This window comes from Perna viridis, chromosome 7, assembly GCF_037379345.1.
Source record: "Perna viridis isolate PV_CMFRI_1.1 ecotype Kerala chromosome 7, ASM3737934v1, whole genome shotgun sequence".
Taxonomy (NCBI): domain Eukaryota; kingdom Metazoa; phylum Mollusca; class Bivalvia; order Mytilida; family Mytilidae; genus Perna; species Perna viridis.
In genome coordinates this window covers 30,170,038-30,194,426 of record NC_142451.1, presented here as the reverse complement: position 1 = coordinate 30,194,426, position 24,389 = coordinate 30,170,038, and the positions used below count along the sequence as shown (strand labels likewise).

General features: G+C 31.6%; 1 protein-coding gene across 1 annotated transcript in view; it reads right to left on the bottom strand.

Annotated features, from left to right (window-relative positions):
• Positions 1-1,707: 1,707 nt before the first annotated feature.
• The window catches only part of LOC148612226 (FMRFamide receptor-like), a 59,808-nt gene continuing 37,126 nt past the window's right edge, over positions 1,708-24,389 (bottom strand). Inside the window, exon 2 of the mRNA XM_088593481.1 lies at positions 1,708-4,071. Coding sequence (XP_088449607.1) covers positions 2,953-4,032 — 1,080 coding nt within the window. The 5' untranslated portion in view covers positions 4,033-4,071 and the 3' untranslated portion in view covers positions 1,708-2,952. The remainder of the gene's footprint in view (positions 4,072-24,389) is intronic.

The window sequence follows — 24,389 nt, the reverse complement described above, 5'->3', positions numbered from 1 at the left end:
CTTAGGTGACGAAAAGTGACGATGACCATGACTCCTTTCCCGTCTTGGATTTTTGTCAAATAAATTCATCACATTTATGCTATTGTTATATTGGCTCGAAAGGTTTCTCATACTTTTGATGTTGTCATTGCATCCGTACGGTATAACATTCACTTATAAAAAAAATTTAGGACCACGAAAATGCCTAATGGCATCGATTGTATATTGATAATCATGAAATCATTTTTACATTTCATATTTGATGATTTTATTATATCAATAGGATAATTAATCAGAATGAGTGAATAAACCAAAGTTGATCATTAGTGCCGGAGAACACCTAGATTTAACGAATATCCGAAACATGTTCCAAACACAAGTTAAATCTGAATGCGTTCTTGGCACGAGTGATCTTATTTTAGTGATTTGCCATAACCAATTGATTATCCTATTTATTATATAGATTTCCTCCATTGTTCGTTGCTATTTTCAACATTAATTTTAAATGTTCTAAACGGCGGATTGATGTTCGTGTTGTGACATTTTGGCTGAAGAAAATGCGAGAGCGAAACTACCGAATTTATTTCACAATGTCAATTATCGAAACGTTTTACACTGGGAACATTCGGTAAATCACTGCTATCTAAATAATGTTACCTTGATTCCTCTTAAACAGAAATGACAATACAAACATCCTCAAGTGTTCGGAGAGCGTGGTCCCTGGTCGATTGGAGTATATTCAGTTATCATTTAGCTACGACCAAGCAAGTTGCAAACTTGATACCAACATATATACTTACAATAGCACTGAATCTAAAACATTTCTCAAAAATTTAAAACATATAGAAAATATGCATACTTTTAGCGAATAGTAAGCGTGAACTTTTCAATTATATTGACTGTTTTAGTGTATGTCCAGGAATCGTGAATTATTTGGGTACAATTATCTATAGTGTCGACGACTAGTACCTACTTATCGTATCAATCGACAAACACAGGATTGTTTTATGTATCACGTCGATTAGTACCTCAAATGCCATATGAATCGAGTAACATATATTAACCAAATATGTAATGTTTAGCAGTGTAGCCTTGCTTGTGGTATAATGTCAATCTGTCTGTATCATTAGCGATTTTTAATCAGTGATTTGTCTATTATGTGCTGTTCCAACATACATCTAAACTTATCCACAAGCTTTGAACTATGATCCAGATTACTTTATATAAAATAGTATCAAAAAGATTTTATTATATAATCTGTCTTTACCCTTTTAAAGCGGGCTTTGAAAATTTTAGTATTTTACGAGTTGCTCATTTACTTTTGTTGCTTTATACGTATCATTTTGGTTACTTCATGGTTATTGTTGTATATATCTGTTTTGCCTGTCTGGCTATTGTACTTGGATAACATTTTTTCGATTTCCGCTAGAATCTTGGTTCCCTTGATTACTCTTACACAAACAGTCATTTTCATTGTAAAAGCCCAATTTCCCATATAGGACAATATATTTGGTAAAATAAACAGACTTTGGTTTGTCCAGTTAGAAGTAAAATTCTACTACAGTTAGATATTATTCTTGCTTGTAGAGATATAATTAGTTCATATACATACACACAGTTTGTCGAGAAAATATTTTTACATTAAAACGGATTCGTTACAGGTGACCCTTTCAATAATCATTTTTCATATTCCAGACGTTTGACTTCATTTCTTAAAATTTGAGCAAAGGAAAGTAACTTTCAAACTCTCAGACTGAATTTTTGAGCTGCGGTTAGTACTTGCATAGTTGTAAATAACTAGAACGATTTTTGAATATCAAACGAAGGAATGGCATTGTCATTAATACATACAGATAATTCCTGCCAAAACCTGCTATGACCCTCTCATTTTTTTTTAGGTTTCTTGAGTACACATTAATCAGTGTTTCTATAATATTACATCAGGAACAATTGAAAGATATGTTAAAGTCGTGTTGGCTCATGTATAAAAAGGTTTGTGCGATTTCACGCTCTTTGTTAAATAATGGTGTAAGATTTTACCCTATTGAATTAAATAGAATATTAAATACTGAGACAAACAAACTATATGACTCATGAACAGACACACAGACTGCTATGATGGCAAATTCGACATAATTCGAGATACACAAGATATGAAACGTCCATTGATAAGCCGATAGAATGACCTTATTAGGAATTTTTTCTTATTCTGTAACAATCCACGAGTACATAGAAGCGATCCTATTCATTTAAATGCAATATTTTATCAGCGAGCCATTAAACATTAGCTTACATCGCTATGTTCTGATGTGTTAGCTAGATGAATAGAACCTGTTTTACCATAGTGCAAAAAGAGCATCATTATTCCCTTTCCCATAAAGACGAAAGGTCATAAGGAAAATGCGTTGAAAAAAGTTAGAGATTATCAGTATAAAGATAGGAAATATACTTAAAGAAAAAAAGAGAAATTTTCAAAGTAAATAAAAATATTTGAGATTCAGATGACGGTGTTTCTTGGTATTATACTAAAAATAGAATTGTCTTGCTTAAATGTATAATTAAAAAAAATCCAGTGCTTTATCCGTCGTTTTCTTTTTACCGGAAGCAAACAACTAACTCGTTAGCCAAACATTTTATCTAGTACTTTTAACATTGGTCCCTTTTCGTTTATTCAATAGAATAAGTCACAGATGTTGACTTACTGTTTTAAACAGAAGCTTTAAAGAAAGGTATGAATAGCCAGTGTGGTATATTTTACTAATGTATACTTGCGTTTATTTTTGCTCTGGGAAGAGGTCTGTTTAAATTTTAATCGAGTTGCCAAGCTATTGTGAATGTCTCATGGTAATTTTTCTCACCACACTTTTTGTCTGTTGTAATAATTTAAAAAAAAGAAAGCTTAACAAATGTTATTAACAATAACAATTAACATCGATTTTGATTGGTATAAAGCATTGATTTCGTCGATAATTGTTAAACATCTGTTAATAACTTATCATCGTTCATGCTCCTTCGGTTAACGTTTAGACGAAGAGATCCCCTTGCTATCAACGACAAACGGCGGACATTACTATCTTCAATATAAAAACCTGGTGTTATACAACACGGACAAAATAATTCCTGAAAATTCCTCCAAAATATAGTGTTAAAAATGCAATAGATTATAAAATTTACACCGGTGTTTATCAACAACAGTAAATCCGTAATCTCACGAATTCCTCGTGCTAAATAGTTTTCCTCGTAATACCCGAGACCTAGACACGTGGACATTATAGCGTCCGGAACAATGCAGATTAGGAATACAATGATGACAACTATTAACATGACAGTTATTCTATGTTTTCGTCGACCTAACCGACATCGTCTAATTCCATACAAAATGCATGTGTTAAGTATAATTAATAGAAATAAAGGAATGATAGAGCGGACAAAGTAATGCAACCAGTTGAACGTCCTTGCAAATGTTTCATTCGTCCATAAATCCGTCAAATGTAAATCATAGCATACATTTTGTGTCGTATTTTGTGGAACCTCTATCGTTTTATATCGCATAGCATAAGGTACAGAAAATACCATCATTATCACAAATACAGTTGTTGATATTGTCTTTGCTCTTGATATAGAGCACAAGCGTTTTACCCTCGTTGGGTGACAGACGTATATATAGCGTTCGAAAGCAACAGAGACAGTTAGCCACGCAGAAACACACAGAGAAGCGTTGAAAATATAATGAGCGTAAGGATAAACAAATCCCAAGGCTTTGTTTCCGGTCGTTGGATCTACTTCCGTTAAAAGTATAACGAGAAAATATAACACATCACTAAGAATTTTTATACAATCCGATATCGCTAGTGATAACAAATATATATTAGTCGACGATCGCATCTGCTTTTGACACATGACAATTATTCCCAGTATATTTCCGATCATTCCTAAAACACAAACTGTCGGAAAAAATATAAGCCCGGTAACGAACCGTGCTTGGTAGTAAAATTCCTTAAATTCAATGGATGGTTCTGGTTGACTAGTCACAACGCCGTTTTGGCATACCATGTCTTGTCCCTAATTTGGATTCTTATATCATGTTCCAAGCTGTAATATAAAATGAAAGACTTAAATCATCACAGAGTCATACACACAGAACTCGTATATTACTGACAGCATCGATAGATAGCTTCGGTGTATTTACGTTCTAATCCCTCTGTAGAACAATTATCTTATAGTAAGATTAATTCTACTTTCCATGTATATTGTAGGGAAGCTCGGATCGCTTTTGGTTTCATCATTAATAAAATCACAGATGTAATACAATTCAATATTTTCTAATTACTGCTTTAGACCAATGCACCGGCTTCATTATCAACATAATGTCAATGTCCATTTCATATGCCTGCTCTTAATACATTCTTTTTCTCATTATAATCTCTGTTCAAAAATAAGATGAAGATCTATTGTATCCATGTCCGTGTTTCTATGAGAGCAAAACAATACATAACCATAAGATGTCACGACTGTTAAAAAAAACGATCTTCAACATAGCTCAACCTTATCTAAAGTGGTTCTTATTGATAAGGAATAGGTTAAGTTATTTCTACACTAGTATATTATTAAACATTAAGAACCACTGCGCTGTTACGCAAAGAAATAGGTAGAGGAAACCCTATGTTCAAACTGTTTTTACTTCCCTTTCAGTATCATAACGCAGAATAAAGTGTGAAGCAGTAGAAAAGTTGATGAACCAAATCAGATCAATATCTTGAATAGGTATTATTTTCACTTAAATGTTAAATGTATCTCCTTTGAATGCTCAGCATCATTAATGTTTTTATTTATAGAAACGATTTAAAACAGCGAAGGTAGAAATGATAAAATTTCATTGTAAAAAACCATTATATTTTGAGTTGGTGTCTGGTATGCTCAGCATTATTAATGTTTTTTTAATAGAAACGATTTAAAACAGCGAAGGTAGAGATGATAAAATTTCATTGTAAAAAAACCATCATATTTTGAATTGGTGTATGGTATTTGACATACATTCAAATGAACTTTTCTTTTTTGTTTTTTTTTCGTACTATTAAGAATTAAACTAGATGTAAACATAATTCGATGCCGCGGAACTTAAATGTTTATTATAACGTAAGATATTAACTATGTAACTGATGAAATTATAAATAACTGCTTATTCTCAATTGAGACTTTTTAAAGATTTATTTGGTGAAGCAATTAAAACATCTGCAACTGGATTTTCCATTTTGCTTTATTAGGAGTAATATCTTCAACTCTCTGGCGATAAATGACCAGTCTTTGCTACAAAATCATGCTTGCTTCAGCAAAAGAAATTTTTTGAATAAACATACAAACAAAATATCACATACGTATTTTTGTGGAAAAATTTCTGAAAAAAAATTACATAGATCTGATAAAGACTTTGTTTATCGACAACAATCTAATCTGAAATAGCGAATGGTGACGGCAAAAACATCTTTTGTCACTTCCGATTTTGCACTTTCATTTCAATACCCACAAATGACAGGCAAATGGAGTTTTCAAGGTTTTTTTTCCTAGATTGACAAAAGCGTAAAAAATGGGTTACAGGTTACGTCTTTTGACAAAAAATCCCGTTTCCTGAGGTAGTCATCTACTTCTTATATTCTTATAAAATACAGGCATGCAGTATTTTGACATTCATTTAAATGAATTTTATCAATATATTTCGTTTTGTTTGAATATAGGGGTAATTCCATTATATATATAGTTCTGTTACGTTATAGTTTAAACTTGATATACAAGTTTGTAAATTAGATATGGGTATGCAAATTAGTATTGCGTGGTTTACAGAGTACATAATTAAGCATGAAGAAAAGTTTGGAGGTAAAAGGGTGGGGTATTTGGTCACATAAATACTGGAATTTTTGTTATTTGGATATCGAAGGTGCTCAAAGTTACTTGAGACGTACGACTGTCGTATACGTTTTTATTTCCAAATAGTGATTGCGTCTTATTCTAACCTAGTGCAATTGTAATCGCTTGATCAGATTTGATAATATATTTTATTTTGAAAACATTAGCTTTCTTGTTATTTTGAGTTCCAAACACTTTACCAAGTTAGTATTCTATTGCGGTTTAAAAATACAGACGACTTCATATTACACCATAGATCATCGTTTAGCTCTGTTATTCTAAAACAACTTCATATCACGAACCACTAAAAAGCTGCATTTCGATGGTTATTTCGGGTCATCTAGTACATATCGCTTCTAAACAAAATTTCCCGAGATCGGAACTTAAAATAATAATTTATAACTGTTCAGAATTATTTTCTTAAAACCTTTGTAAGGCGTCAGGCAATTTATCAGATGAATACTTGAAATGTCTCCTATCTCTTGTTTTTTTAAAGCATGTTTGATTCAAACACTAACCATGTGTTTTTGTCAGACGATTTGAAAAAAATGTTTATGATATTTCACAGAATAAAATTTGTTATTTTTTTAAGAGCGTGAGAAGTTAAGGTAAATATAGTTGTTTGCGAATTTATTTCTCAAATTTAGTACATAAAAAGCAGTTTATTTCTTTGTTCTACATGTGTGCTATTAAGTGTAAGTGTTTCTAAGAATCAGGCGAAATGGGAAAAATCAGAAACATACATTACAAAACCCCACCGATCTGACAATGAAATATCACACAAGGATGCTTTTCTATTTGAAATGACCATTATATGATCTTTGCATCACTGGCTTTGCTCTGAAATTTTTCAATAGAATGTGGGGAAAATGAGGTTTTTGACAGAGTTGCCTGCTCTTAAAATGTTCATTTTCAGTGCACCAATATGATAAGGAAAATATAATTTTTTCCTTCATTCTGATGGTGCAAATAGTCAAATTAAACTATCAAAATGTTGGTTTTTCCATACCATGTTTCAACCACTGCCTTATTCTGACAGAGACTGACACTTAAAACGTTATCGGGTATTCGATTTCAATGTGGTGAATTTTGTAGCCCTTTCAAATGAAAATACGGACAATGATGGAAAGAACTAAGTAATGTTTATATTTAAGAATCTATAATTAAATACAGAGAACTTGAGTAATATGAGTAGAAAAAATTCAAGTCTTACTAAGTGCTTCTGGTCAATGCTACCAGTTTTTGGTGGAATCCGAGTTGCTCGTTTGCTTTTGTTTCTTTTTTGTATTATTTATGTTGTTTTATATTGTGTGCGTCTGTTTTCCATGTCTAGTCTTTATCCCGGAATTGACGGAACTTGAACAATATGTGATCGGAAGATTGTAAATCTTGTTATGGTTCTTTCAGGTAATATGCTACTAGATAAAATATAAGCTGTGTGTTAAAAATGCTCCATATGTTTAAATCAAATCGATCTGGTTATAAGAATTTCTATATTTCTATTTTTGTCAGCATTACATTGTGTATTTGACAGATTATATTTGAGTAATCGCATAATATCGCCCAAGGGAAGTTCTACAATTCTCAAAGACTTCATTAATGGTCATTGAATCGACATTCAATTGGAGATATATGTCAAGCAATTTTGTCGTGTCAATAGAGATAGAAATAAATGTTGACAGCCGTGTGAATGTCTAGTCTTTTATTGCAATTGCTTTCGTTTGAAGCCTAATGACCCCTTAATTATTTCCAAAAAAATAAGACCCTAAAAGGTTAGTTAGTGGTATGAAGAGAAAGGCAGATAGTGCAATCAAAGAGAAGTCATAAGAAAAAGAGTTGTGATCATTCCCTTGGTTGTGAAACGACCACGATTTGTGTTATTTCTATTTCAGACATTTCAAAGTATTGTAATTTCTACACATGCAAGTCAAAATATAAGAAATATTATTAGGAATTTATTTTCACGTTGTGATTTAATAAAATGATGAAATCATGGTTACCGATGGAAACCGATCAAATAATCGACTATGGGCATTGTACAAAAAAAGACAAGCCAAACCTTAAGAAGGTAGACCTAGGGTAAAGGACATAACTTTTAAAATCAGTGATATGTTTGTATCATCTTTAATTTCACAAAAGCATATCAAGCTTTCATGTGAAAAAGATAGAAATCAGTCCAGTTTCTTTGAGGCGTAGTCAGAATGTGAAATGTTTTACACAAACGTTTCAATGATTAGTAATATTTATGTCCTGTACCATAGGTCAACCTCCTTAACAGAGTATTATTTTCCATTGTTAAAGCAGACAAATTAACATCTTTTGTAACAGCGTTCGTTACTGGTGATTTTGTATTATATATATATATATATGTATATACAGTATCCATACTTTAAAATTCACCCCCTCCCCCCAAAAAAAAACTCTGAAAGAAATGAAACAATGCAACAATCAAAGACTAGTAAAATAACGATATAATAGGTAATACATTTATTTTGTCCTACGAATTTGTTTAAAAATAAATAAATAAATAAATAAATAAATAAAGAATAAATAAATAAATAAATAAATAAATAAATAAATAAATAAATAATAAATAAATAAATAAATAAATAAATAAATAAAGAATAAATAAATAAATCATAATATATAAACAAACAAACAAATTAATAAAATGATGAAGGATAAAAAAAATATCAGTGGATGATATAATATTTATTATATACAAATTTAATAACTTAATTTATTTGGAATAGGTGTTCTTGGGAAATAGATGCCTACAGTTTCCACGCAATTACAACTGTATAGCAATTTTGCAACACATTAATCATATCTTACTAAAACACATAAAAGGCATACATGCCAAACGAGTCGGTCGGGAATAGTACACGGTAAATGAAAACAAAAATTCATTGCCAGGTACATACACTAATTCAGTGAATACAGTACGTCATTTGTAGCGTTCCACTTTGAAGCTGACCTGACAAGCACACCAAGACTGCACCACAACAAGGTGTATGTGTAATGTTCTGACATTAGTTTCCAGTGTGCTGGATAAAAACAAATTAGATATGCGTACTGTGATGTGATTTTCTAAAGTTGTCTTTGAATACATTATTTTTACCAGATGTCGTAGGCAGACATCGACAATCATTGTTGACATGTAAAGTAGAACTGAATCAGACAACCTTGTAAATTTCTGGTTTATCGTGACTGTAACACGATTTAAACTCTAATTATTCGTTTTGATTTGATTGGAAAAGTAAACGGTGAAATTTGTTTTAGTAACGTGTAAAAAAACTATGAAAAATGTTTTCTATAAAATAAAATCGCATATTTGGGGTTTAAACGTTCAACTAATACGACTCATCACTTCATTTATCACCATCATATATATATATCATTACGTTGTGCTGTAAACCTGGAAATTTTCGCCGTCTGTATTCCACGGTATCAATCTATTTCAAGCAGTTTTGTTTCTTCTTACCTCCCGAATACGGTGCTTGCAAAGGTAACAATACATGGAATAATAGCTAACGGACGTGACTACGATCTTTTTCTCAATAAAGATTGATTGTTGCTTTTTTCCATAAAGAAAACAGTTAAATCTTCACTACTCGGACATTTCGTTACAATAAATCAAGATTGAAGTCATTACTACAGAAGTTTTATGGTCATCATCATAAACTCGTGGTTCGTTACTGTGTATCCATTTGCACCATGAAAACCGATTTGTTCAACGTGCAGTTTTCTTTTCCTCATTCTTCTACTCCGGACTTGACTTTTTTTGGACTGGTTGGCAGTTGTTTCAAGAAAAGCAGAAAACGCTTACGCAACCGGTGTACCTTGTACATGCTCCCAGATTTTAGTGGAGTCCGAGTTGCGCATTTTCTTTTGTTGCTTTGTACGTATTATTTTGGACACAAATTCTAAGGTTATACTTGTGCATGCAATTGAAAACTCGTTTTAATAACGTTACGACGACTTTGTCCTATATAAATGGTAATACAAAAGAAAACAGTTTTCTCCGACTTTTAATTCAGATGAGACCACCATATCGGGAAATGAACTGATTGAAATCTTTGCATTAAAGGGATTACTTGAATCGTTCTTTAAAAGTCAACAAGCCTGTAAATTTTCCAATAGTTTTTTAAGCTTGCAATTGTTTCTATGTATGTTCCTAATGAGACATAGAAATTTAGCTTCTTCGGTTTTTAGGTGATTATTACTTAATATAAACGCTTCGGTTTACGTCATTACGGATATTAATGTCACATTAAGGCTGCTGATTAGAGGTTACACCTTGAAACACTATATAGCATATCGAAATTTTCGATATCAATTTCATTAATATTTTTGGATTCCTACATCAAGAATTAACCTCTGTTTTTATAGTTATAAAAAGAACACCTGTCAGCTTTGATATTGTCCCTTGATTTAAATATTCTTGCTGAAGTAACCAGTCTTTGAAATACAATATCACTACAGAGGTAATATCAAGTGTTAAATTCACATACCATAAAGAGAACTTATGACTTGAACAGTAACACAATTATATTTATCTTCCCCAGTGTCATAGAACTAGTGGTCGCGACCTATATTTTAGTGCCGATGGCACATATACGTTGTAAACTGCATGTACACAATAAAGAGAGTCATTATAAGCTATTTAGATATGAGGTTTTACTTGACACAATTACATTATCCCCTTCGAAGATATGTTTCTATTTAATTTATAGTTATAAAAGATGAAAAGCTGCATTGTCTTTGTTCCTTTTTGCTGTCACTACAAAGATTTATGCTGGAATAAAATCAAATTGTACGATTCTTTATGAAATACGTCTGCTATTCCAGAGATTATATACATAAATTCTTTTCGAATGTACTCTTACATGAGAATTATATATTGCGAAATATTTCGGCAGTAGTAATTTCCATAAACAAATCATATATATTATTCTATAATATTGCGGTATTGTCGCTTGTATTATGTACAAAGAGTATTGTTAAACTTTGATTCTATGGAAACAATGACTAGAGTTATGCTTGGTGTTTTTCATCTGACTTTAGTTTGAAACCTAAATCAAGAATTGTTTAGTAATTTGAACTGAATAAAAGTTTTTGATTTATCTATTTTAGTGGATTTTTATGAACTTCTATTTCTAAATTGATATTTTGTACTTACGTTTGACGTATTGTTACCTTGTTACCTTTTTTTACTTGTAAATCAAAGGAGTCTCTTTTAATTTATAGGAAGTATTCACTTTAATGTCGACAGTTCATGAGTAGCTTAAGCAACAATTTAAGGATGTAGACCTAGGGTAAGGGACACAACTCTTAAAATCATTCGAACGTTTGTATTCAGCATTTTACATCAATCTCATATAAGTATCAAAGTAACTTGGGCTGATTTCATTCTGTATCAAATCTGATCTGGATATGTGATATATAAAGCATGGTAGCTACATTGCACATTCATACCAGCTCCCATTTTTTAGTGGAGTCCGAGTTGCTCATATGGTTTTGTTGCTTTGTTTGTATGGTTTTAGTTACTTTGTGTTCTTTGTTGTGTATGTCTGCTTTCCATGTCTGGTCTTTGTCCCTGGGTTGCATTCCTTTGATTACCGCTGTAACCTTGGTTCCCTTGATCACTTTTTAGACAGAGCGGTGTCACATTTGATAGAGTTGTTAGTTCGGCGATTCTAGAAAACGTAGGGTGTCTGCCCTACCGGTGCATCTGGTCCATGCTCCCATTTGTTAGTGGAGTCCAGATTGCTCGTTTACTTATTATTCTATGTGTGTATTATTTAGTTTAAAATTCGTCATCTTTGTTGTGTTTGTCTTTTTTGTTGTTGTTTGGTCGATCGGTGTCCCTGGATTGCGATCTGTTTGATAAATTTTCAAATACTTCCCTTCAAATAAAATTTTAGACTGATATAAACGATTTTGTGCAAATGCCTCTGCCTTACATGCATAATTATATTTTACTTCTTAACTATAGAATAAAACATTGCAAAGTTGGTTGTTTCTAACATTAACACACATCAATTGCATCCCTTGGTTTCACTTACAAAAGATACCATAAGTTGGTCGGATCAAGTACTTGTTATTTATAGTGTTCCGTAGATCAATTCGGAACCACAATAAAACAAAGCCGATGTCACTTAGTTTGAATACGATACGAACCCTATATACCAGTATTAAACTTGTAATCAAATATTTTTATTATTTCCTGTTGATTGTTTCTAAAGTCTTGCACTAAAAGCCCACATTTTTTTTTTACAATTTAACTTTCTTCTTCTAAAGATGTGAAGCGCTAGAAAGAATATTATTAAATGATTTATTGAAATTGTAAGTCTGAGTTCCCGTTATCGTTAGAAGTTTTTTGTCCTTTTTGGACCATAGATACTGAAATAATGTTTATATTTATTCTTATCATAATTTCCTTGCACCTGTACGCACTGAATGACTAAGATGTCGAATAAAAAGTAAACCAATCACAGAACAGTCTTTATAACATGTATATTCAAACTATGCTAACGGAGCTCTTATTTCACATGTTATACCTTCAAGTATGGTAAATTTTGTAATGATATATATTTGCCCTAAAGCATTATACTAATTGTCATGGTCTGATATATCTATATGCCGAAATATCCGGCTTTCATATAGAATTATTGTTTTCGTGGTCCGAAATGTCTTTGGGTCGAATTGTCCGGCACTGGTTAACATTATGGTTCTTAAAATTTGCGAAACGTCTTAAAAGATTTCTTTTGTTTTTAGTTTCGCTGCATTCTGTTTCATTTAGTATAGTTTAATTATTTTTTTATTACGATTTGATTCATTTTATCGCACTGTTTCGTTCCAATTCTTTCTTTTATCGATTATTTTCGTTTCGTTTCGCAATTTTTATAACCCGAGAATTATTTTCATAAACATCCGGGAGCCATATTGTGGATTATAAGGCCAACCCTGTCTTGGAAAAACTATGATTCGATTTGTATTTATTTATCGAAACTAGCAAATATTTTCCGAGATTGGTTTGGGGCTCAAGTATACGCACATGAAGCTGCCATTATCCTGTTTTTCAGCTCCTGCAAATGCAGGTACAAGCCGGATATTGATGCTTTTTCTTGCCATAAGTATACAGAACCAAGTTGATAATACAACCATAAACGCTCCCTTCGGGAGTGTATAAATTTAAAGTTTAAAAATACATAAAAACCAGACACGATATTATCCTTACAAAATGACAATAAGTATGTCCTTTTTTTAATAGCTCAGCTGGTAAGAGGCCATGTGAGCTAATGCCACCACGAGGCGTCCGTCTGCTTTAACAATTTTTAAAAACATTTCTCCTCTGACAGTACCTAAGCAATTAGAACTAAAATTGGTACGAATGTTTCTAGGGATTTCCTGCATAAAATGGATGTTGGGATTTTTTATCCTTGAAAAAAAAACATGACCGCTGTTACTAAAAATAAATATAGGGTTCAGACAGTAGTCTTTCGCCTAAATCTCCAAGAGATTTTGGTGTAGCCAAATTCTGACAAGGTAAAATTATTCAATATGATAAGATCTATCTGTGGTGAATTTTCGGTTTACGCTGATAAATTATCTCCTCTGCCACTACTTGACCAATTAGAACCAAACTTAGTATGAAGTTTCTTGTGGTATCCTGTGTAGAACTGATGTTGGGATTTCCGATCTATCAAAAAAAAGAAGAAGAAGAAGAAAAAAAAACAGGGCTGCCGTTACTAAAAATTGAACATAGGGGTCAGACAGTAGTTTTTCGCACACATCTCCAAGACTGTTAGGTTCAGCCAAATTCTGATATGGAATTATTGTGTTCAGAATAATGTAATCTGTCTTCGTTTAAATTTTCGTTTCATTTTCAACATTTTTGCTATTTTGATTGGTATTTCTTTTAAATATTTTCTCTTCTGACACTACTACAACAATTGGATACAAATTTGGTATGAATATTCCCTAGTGTTTTTATCATAGAACTGATGTAAGGATGTTTTGTCCGTGGAAAACATGACCACTGTTACTAAAAATAGAACAAACCGGTTAGTCAGAAAATTTTCTCATATATGTCCGAAACAGTAAGGTTTATTCAAATTCTTTCAATTGCTGAAATGATCGATATTATATGGCCTACAAATGTCTTTAAGGTCTCAAAGTTGTCAAATGACTCCTTGTTAGCGTTATTGCCTTTGAAAGGATGAAAAATGATGTTTTTATGATAGATAGAAACTTTCAATTGCTGAAATGATTCTTATGATAAGGCCTACCAAAATCTACTTTGAGTCAAAATTGTCGAAAAACTCCTTTTTGGAGTAACTGTCCTTGAAAGGCAAAAAATGTTTCAGCAGTTTTCATCCAATATCTTGAAAACTAGAAAAGATATATAGAAACTTTAAATTGATGAAGTCTTCTTTGAGCCAAAAATCCTTGTTAGAGTTATTGCCTTATAAATGAAAAAAAAAATAACCAGGCGAGCGATTCAGGCTCCTGGGAGCCTCTTGCTTCTAAAAAGAACTTAATTTTGTATAATTCTACAATCATCACTTTCATTGATTTTTACATACCCAATCAATTTTTCAAACTTGCAAGCAGATGATTTATTAAACATCTTCTCTAAAATGTCTTTGGCTTGATTAAATTGCTTGAAATTGTATTCAGTGTTTTACTTAAATAAAAGAAGCAAAATATACAAATTTCAAGAAATTTTAATCACATGTTCCGTGGGAACAATTTCAATGAAAATATAGTAGGTTTATCAATAAAACGTTTGATCACTAAGATGCTTTGAGTTTGATATCAGAATGTCACAAAATAACGTTTTGCTGATTTTACAGAGTTAATTCCCTTTGGTGTTGTGTACGCCCTTAAAATCTTTTCCTTGATGCTATATAATTAAAGTAAGCAAATAAATGAATACAATAAGTTAGAAAAGACTAAAAAAATAATGATAACATATTATTTAATTAAAGGTACTTATAGCCTATCCGTCATTTAATTTCAAAGCTTTCCTTCACATGAAAACTCAATCTATTGATAGTTCTTGGGTAAGATTAATAAAGTGTATGGTTTTGATATTCTTATGAAATAGTTGTATCATAATTTCTCATATTGTTAATTTTTATCTAATTAAGGAGGTAGCCCTAGGGTAAGTTACATAACTGTTGAAAACAATAATATGCTTGTATCGTTTTCAATTTCACAAAAACCTATCAAGCTTTCTTTTGAAACAGAATGAACTCAGTCCAAGTTACTTTGATGCTTACATGACATTGATGCAAAATGCTGAATACAAACGTTCCAATGATTTGTAAGAGTTGTGTCCTTTATCCTAGGTCTACCTCCTTAATTGGTTAGTGTATATGGTAACATAAAATTCTTAACATACGTTTAAAAACAGATTTATTGTCCTTTTAAGCATTATTACTTGTAATTCTTACAAAAAAGTTATAGCATAAATTTCATTTTTACTGTAGAACATTGTTTTATTTTACATTAGACAGATGATGACGTTTGAAAAACAAGTACATGTATTTTAGCAGAAATAGAATTAATTTTTTTTTTTTTTTTTTTACAAATTGGTATTATCAATGCCATATCTTTTTTTTAAAAGTTAAACAGAAAATTATTATGCCGCGCTAGAAATTAACTTTTTGTAGATTACATTAAGAATATTATTATTACAAAAAGATCGCTAAAGCACCTTCGGAGTTACATTTTCTATAAAACTGAATAAACTATATATTAAAGGTATGATGTGATTATAATCAAACGGACCGATAAAACGATTGTCTTCGCAAGTACATCGATTGTGTTAAGTGACATGACAAATCGCTATCTGAAATCATTCATATTTAAAATTTAAATAACAAAATCCCTACAACTGAGTTGTATAACTAGACAGGTAAATTGATAAATGCGGTCAATCCCTGTTACAACAGACTCTAGAACAACTAAGAAAGAAATCAATAGCTCTTTGTCGTGAGAAAATATAGTCAAGGTGACTTTGTTTATTTTCTAATTATTATGAGAAACCGTGTTAATTCTCCTTTAGGGTTCGTTTCTCAAGTAGCTAAGATAAGCAATGATAAAATACAAGTGATTTATCGTTGCCTTTCCTTCATTGTTAATTTGTTGTCATATTGTCTTTTTATTACAACCAGACAAATATTAGCAAAAGTTAAAATGACACTGTCATTTGTCAAGAAAAAAAAATAAAATATTAGAAACCGTTATGAAATATCTTTTTTACATATATATTTTTACCCATCCGCTTGGTGATATTTCAAACTTCGTGCAAGACTCATTATTTAATTATTTCTGACAGAGTAAATTTTAATAGTGTTATAATGAAATCAACAATGGTTTACACTCTTAGACAAAATAGCAAAACACTCAAAATTATTTCAAAGCAAATTTCCTACTTATTTTAATGTCCCAAACAAAGGAATATGATACTAGATACTAGAAATGTGAGCAAATCTTACATGTAATATGTCAGATGATACACACAAACTAGCTCCCTCCCTATAAACCATATTAGAAACTCTAAAAGTCCTTCTGATGGACAAGCAAAATAGAAGGTGTACATTGGCATTAGAAGAAAGTTTGATTAAATTCCAGTTAGCGGAATATATCATATATCATATATCAGAATAAAACATTTGTTCTTTGTAAGCAGAGGATGCTTACCCTACCGGTGCACTTGGTCCATGCTCCCAGTTTTCAGTGGAGTCCGAGTTGCTCATTTACTTTTGTTACTTTATATGTATTATAATTCTATGTTCTTTGTTGTGTATGTTTGTTTTCCATGTCTGGTCTTTGTTCCCGCGGATTACGTTCTTTTTATTTCCGCTAGAATCTTGGTTCCCTGGATTACTTTTGTATATATATTATAAGTGATTGTGAAACCATATATCGTATACCCTATATCGCATACTCAATATCACACACCAGACCTATATCGCATACCCTATATCACACCCCTAAACCTATATAGCCCACCCTGTATCGCATCCCTACTCGGAGCACACTTAAAGTATGGTAAAAATATGATATTATGAACATGTCATGTCAAATTCTGTATAACATGCCGTATCAATCCTCGATCTATACCCCCTCGGGCTGGTAGCCCCTGTGGTGGTATTGGAGTCGCGGATTGATACGGCATATGATACAGATTTTGGCATGTAAAATTCAATATATAGTATACCATATATTTAGACTAAAATATGACTTTTGTATATGCAATATAAGTGCTTGTTTAAACTTGTCGTCTACCCTGCATCGCGTACCCTATAACACAACCTAGACCTTTTTCCGCATACCCTATATTACACCCCTAGACCTATATCGCATACCGTAACAGACCATACTTGAAGTTTGGTTAAAATATATGATATAATGAACATGATGTGTTAAAATCTGTATCGAATGTTGTATTAACCGTATGTTTAACTAAGTCAAATTAATTTGTAAATATATGGTCAAAATAGTTGTTGGGTTCTGTCAAGAGGAATGAAAACCATCAAGTTTTATTTTGTATCTTAATATTTTGAAGAGGTTTACATATTTTAATTAGATAGATGTGTTTCCTTTTGCAATAGTTTTATTTAACGTTAATATAGCTATTATATATTGAAGAAAAAAAAACCAGTCACGAATAAGTCTCTTGAATCTAAATGATTATTTTGTAAACTTTACGAACAAACAAGCAAAAACAAATCTACAAGGGAATAATCTGATTTCAGTTGCAACATTTTATTTCAAAACTTATAACTTCCTGAAAGATCAAATTTCTTGACGTAACATTTGATTACTCTTCTACAGAATTACTGTCTGATTGTTGAAATTTTAGAAGCGGCTTATTATACAACCCTAATTTAAGTTAGTAAAACTTGACCTTTATACAATAATTCCACAAATACGTATGGTAACGTTATATAGTCAAAATTGCTCACAATAAATGTAGCATTGCGTTATGTAATCTACGCTTATATAAAATACAGGAAACCTGTTCAAACTGAACCCATTTGGACTTTACAATTTGTTTAGTTAAGACAGGTGTTCGGTTACCCAAATTTAAAAACATACTTAAATACATTTTACAGATATAAAGAGCCTTTTAAAAGTGTATTATATGGTTCAGACAAGTTATTGGATCACACAGGGTTCGATTTAGGCAGGCTTTGCTGTATTTGTATTTGATATTTGTTTTAATTTTAGTCTACTCAATTAGTTTTTTTTAGGTATAATACACTTTTTTCGATATTAGGGTTAAATATTATCAAAAAGTTTATTACTTTGAATTGAATATCGATAAACCATCTTAAGTTCAAAATTTTACAAAGTTCATTATTCAAGACGTTAAAGGAGTAAATTCGAGTTTATTGATTGTCATAGCATATGATATAATGGTAATTTTTCTTTTCATAAATTAATCGTAAAACATCACATTGGTATTGACTGACTTTTACTCCTTGATTAAAATGACGAATACGGCGCAGACAAATTGAAACCTCCAACTATTAAATCTTATATTACAGCCGGGGGTGTATATAGGTAGACGGAGACAAGCTAAGTTAAAAAAAGCCAAGAAGTAAAAATAATAAGCGTAGTGTAAGTGACTTAGACTTATTAATTTGGTGTTTGTGCGAAGGAATCTTTTATTCAATTTGCACAATTCCATTGTGTTTTTGAGTATATGAGTGTATATCTGGGAATGATTCTGCTTACACTTTAAGTGCAATTAAAGGATACATCGGCGAAAATAAAATAAAATAGAATAAACAAAATGAAAAAAAAAATATCGAGAATCTAACAAAGGACAATTAAGTGACATCAGAATCCAAAGCAAAGACATAGACAAAACCAGAAATTAAGACACAGAAACAATATACATGCATAATTTAACCAACAGAAGAAACAACAACAACAACAAATACAACTGAACATAAGAATAAAACAAGGCAGCACATACAAAAAAAAAAAAAATAAAATAAAGATCTCGCAACATGTATTCTCGCAAAAAAGTCACCAGGCTCTCTGGAAGGGTTGGCATGACTTGTTCCGCCAAATGTCAACCAGGTAAGACGTAAAATCTAACTGATGATCTTCTGTCTCATTTGCTCGATAGAAAGTACGTATCTGTTGTTCAAATCATAATGGAGACCATAAGGCGTCTGTAGTAACAGTAGCAAAAAAGGCTGAATAAACATTGTCTAAGAAGCTTATTTGAAAGTATCTAATGTATATTTCATAGACTGAAGATGTTGGTGCATTGCCAGAGAGGGAAAGTTTTCAATTTGTCATCTATGTATATGACGGGTGAACTCTAAGAACACCACTTTGAATCTTATTTTAATTTAATAGATAAACTAATGATATAAAGCCCCATACGATAAGAATATGAAGAAAAATATCCAAGTGTGAACACTCATCTTCTTTCTTCTAATCTAAAAATATTTGACAAGGGCTCCCACTGAGTACCCAAAATGTTAATACACTACCCTGACTCCACTTATAACTCGAAACATGGACCAGGTTCACGGTAGGGTAGCATCCTCTGCCTTATAACCCGCCGGGTTTCTTATTTAACATCACGTTCGGGATAGAAGAAAGAGCAATGTAAAACTATGACACGGTAAACACTTCGAAAATGCATTTAAATTTATTTGAATTATGTCTAAGGACAGCTTCAGTTACAATCAATTGTATTTATTATTTGACAATTTATTTACCAAAGAGGTAGTTTACTGTGTAATGGATAAAAAAACCTACTATAATACAAATAATACCAACGTCGTATTTACTGTTCACCATGCTAGTTTTGAGAATACATGCATTATGTTTTCAAGTTTTCGTTTTTTTTTCTTTTTCTGCTTGATTTTGGATTATATTAATTAACACCAATCAATGTTAATCTTTTAATTCCTTGTATTTCATTTCTTGTGTTTTTATCCTCCCCTGGAGTGCCTTACTTGCCACATTCAGTATTATCTTTATAGTTTATTATTTTTAACATTACAGCTATTGAATGGTGTAAACCTTATATTAAACACAATTATTATTAAAAATTTCTCATGCCTATCTCAATTGCCTTTTATTGCAACCTATAAATTTACCCAATCTACATTGTACTTTTTGAGAGTTTTTATTAGCACTACAATTCTTGATATAAGGTCACACCTGTCAAAATCGTAATTATACGAACTATTTTTGATATGGTAATACACAAAAACTGCATCATCGTATAACTGGAAACCAAAAACCACAAATACATGGAGAGGTCTTTTTTGTCTTTTAAGACAGGTTATTGATAAATACAACAGGTCGCTAAGACATTTTAGACATGTTTAGTTGCAAGGTGATACCTATCAATATTGCTTTTTCAAAAACCTCTAAAAATATCGCAATAACAAAAGGGTATATTTATCAATTATATCTAGTTTTATTTACACACAAATTCAATTTGCTCATTTACCATAAGCTGTCTCTTTCATGTGTTCATATTTATCAATGTTGATTTTCGTGTCTTCCTCCATTTTATTTCCTTTTTTTAGTTACGCGAGTTGCAAAATTTTAGTATCTCGTTATCAATGTTTGTGCACTTTTTAACGATGAAGTAATAAAATAAAAAGAAGGCTGGTATGATTGCAAATAAAACCTACCTTTTTATTCATTAAAATATTTTCTTTTGAATTTGTATCCTTGATTTCCCGGGAGCCCTTGGCTATCAAAAATAGTATTTCTTAATTCATACAGTTACACAATCTTCCACAAAGGCATAATATCAGAACAAATTAATCCACAAAAGCATAATATAAAAACAAATTATTCAATTTTTTTTCAGAGGATCAATATTGTCTTGGTACACAAAAAAGATATGTTTATCTCTGTCCACAGACATCCAAGTAAGTTATGCAATCATTCGATAGAAATAATAATCAACATCATATTTTTATTACCTGGCGTGATGTTTGTTCATATCTGTAGCATTTAAGTACAAATCTTTGTAAGAAGCAGGCGAAATTTTGGAAATCTGGAACATGATTGACAAATAATCAACTAGTCTGGCAAAATATGTTTGATAAGGGATGGTATCACTTGACAGTTATCTGTTGTTTTTTTTTTTGGTTTATTTTGCAAGTTTTCATTTAAAATATTCCAATTTTTACTAGAATAATAAAGCAAAATTGGATTAAGCCGTAAGTTTTGATGGTTCAAATAGTAAAAATAAATCTTCAAAGTAGTGTATTTGATGACCTTATGTCACACTGCACGATTCTAACGAAGACCAGTAATAAATAACAACCATCACAGAGACAAGAGAGAATGATAAAGGGTTATTATAACACGACATCAATTTCTGTGCAAATAAAGGGGAAATGAGACGCTTTACAATATGATGACTGTATGATGGGCCATGCGTATCAGGACATGCTTACCCTTTCGGATCACATGATGTCATTCCAGATTTTTTGGGAGTTCACATTGCATCTACTTAAAGTTTTTTTTGTATGTGCAGTCTTGTTTGTCTTATCTTCAGTTTAATATAAATAAATGTATATTATTTTGTTGTATACATTGTGAATGTTGATTTTATATGTTTTCATGTTTTCATGTTTTGGCCGTTTGTTTCCAATATTTTAACCGAAGGAGAGTTTATCCGTATCATAAGTAATCGAAGCTAGGGAACTGACTAACTTGGAATGGGTCCATTCCTAGATTAATTGTTTTCGGAAAGACATTAACCCACGAAAGAAACAAAGTTGAGAAAATATCGCTTTACTGTGAACAACTACTTGACTATTATCATTTATCGATATTACGCTCACAAAGTCTGCTCCAAAATTCTGTTATTTTACATAAGTGTTTAGGGTTTGAATTTCGGTAAAAATTTAATCTTCTGATACCAATTTCTACATAAATAACAGTACTAATATTTTTTTCAGTTTCGTACCTTCGAGATTTGAAAAAAAATCTTCAAATAGTTATTATTGCATGTAGAAATTTTAATTTCTGCACTATGTATAGATTGTATTTGAAATATTCACTAGAAATTGTTGTCGGCCAAAAAGACGGACAATGTTTCAATGTTTATACAACTTTAGTATATATATAGCTATCAGCAAGGTAATGCGGCACCCTAATTTAAGTTTAGGAGAGTAATAAAAGGAACAAGGATCTGGCGGAAATCAAACGAATGTAATCCAGGGACAAAGACCAGATATGGAAAACAGACAAACAGATCCACATTGAATTAATACCACTGCGGGAATAACAAGTGTTGTGGTAGGAATGGAGACCATCTTTGACAGCTGGGAATATAAAAGTTACACGTTTTTTTTACAATACAGTTAATAAACGTTTACAATTGAGGAGCTCCAGAGAATCACGGTGTATTACGGTCGAATAAATAAACAAACGATCAAAAGGCCAAAAATGTGTAATTCAGAAGAATGATTTCCATAAGACGTTCAAAGAAACATTAGTATATCTGTTAACAGAATGTCAGTGATGTTGATTTTTTAGGTAAATGATATAACATCGCTTTGACTTTAGCTTATCTTGATTAACAAGAAGATGTGAATTTAACATTAAAAAAATAAAAATAAAAATATTAAAAGCTGTATGGACCCTTTTGTACTAGTTTTCTCGGCACTCTCCGTTAGTATTTCCGCGTTGTAAATAGGAGAGTAACCGCTAAAAAGTTGAATGAACATTGATAGCATTTAACTCACAGAAGTGAAAATTGAGCAAGCCCTTCAAATACTACAAAAGAGTCTATTGAATAAAAGTGTTCTTATTAATCAAAAAAGGGAAACAAGTTCGTATTTTTGTTACTTTTTGTAAATAGCACAAACACCTGAGACTTGGCCCGAGAGGCTTCCGCTACCATGGCCCGACGACGTGCCCTGCGATGTCCGCCGTTCAACCGCGTTATCCAACGTGGCCCGTTATTATTTCCGAAACTTAAAGTGTCATGAAAACTTTTGATAACGTGGAGAACAAAATTTTTGGTTACATAGTATAATGTCTGTAAAACATAAACAAACAAATAAAAAGGCAATAAAAAAGAGATACTCAACTAAACTGTTTTCCATCTGAAACGTGCTTTCCGATTGTTGGCAGGGAATCATATTGAAAATCTCCAGAAAGTCCGTATTCAACGATCGTGAGAATGTCTTACCTCACTACATAAGAAATATGTTATCATTCCTGTAGACAAAGCTTCAAACAACATTTTTTTGTTTGTAAAGTGCATTACCTCAATTGACTTATTAAGGTATTGAGCGTTGATAGTAACATCCCAGGTAATGAAAGAGGAAGAGGGAGGATTGGTGCGCTGTAAAACCTAGATTTAACCAACAATTTCGTCTGTAATGCATGTATTATATTAGGACCATTGCGGTACCAGATGCTCAGTTGGTGTAATATCTATTATTTTGCCAGATTTATTTTGGACTTGACTTGATTATAAATCGGAGACGTGTTTATTAATGTTGTTGTTACCCTTACTCAACTCCATTACTTATTAAAAATTTGTCGATATGTTTCATGAATATGTAACTTTACGTTTAAAAAAATCTTTCATTTTCTTCATTTGCATGCTTCTAAGGTCAATTACTCAATTTAGCAAAATCTTACTTGTACTTGGTGCATATACTTAGGAAAGTACACGATACTTCAAAACAGAACTTATTTTTAGAGAAATATGAAAAATGCATAGCATAATCAATGCTGTGGTTAACCAGTGCATGTTAATAAAACAAATACACGGAAAACGATATAACAAAATCCTTAAAGTGCGAAAAACTAAATGGACGATGACGCAAAACATTTTATAGGGATTCCCACATATGGTTGTCAGTTTGACTGTCGGCTAACTCATTAACTATATGATTTTTTCAATTTTATAAACATATAAATATATTTTTTTCCTCGTAACACATCAAATTTTTATTGTATTTAATGTTTTGCAGATTATCAAATATGCAATATTTAAACAAAATTATTGAGAGTAAAGTAAGTAATGTTTTACATGCGTTAAGTGTAGATGTGTCGGCCGAAGATAAAGAGGGCATAAAAAATGCATCAAGAAACATTACCATAGCTGTCTTATTAAATAGGGAAGAAGCTCGTCAGCTAGAAAGTCAACTAGAAAGCTGATTTTTTCCATGGAATTGAATAACTTAAGCGTAATTACTATTTGCCCTTGGCATTTGAGTGATCACACATTGAATCAAGATAATTTCTGTGGAACAAGAATTAAATTTTAAGAACCATCCTATAAATTACTAATAAAAATACAGTAGTTTAAGTATCGGGGCTATAGCATATTCTACAATACAATTAATGAGAACGGCTGCTGTGGAAATCACATAGAATTACGCTTTCATTTCATGAGTGCAGCAGGCATAAGTTAATCGGAATAGTATAAATGCGACAAGTTAACTTTTAGGATATTCAGAGGCGTAAATAAA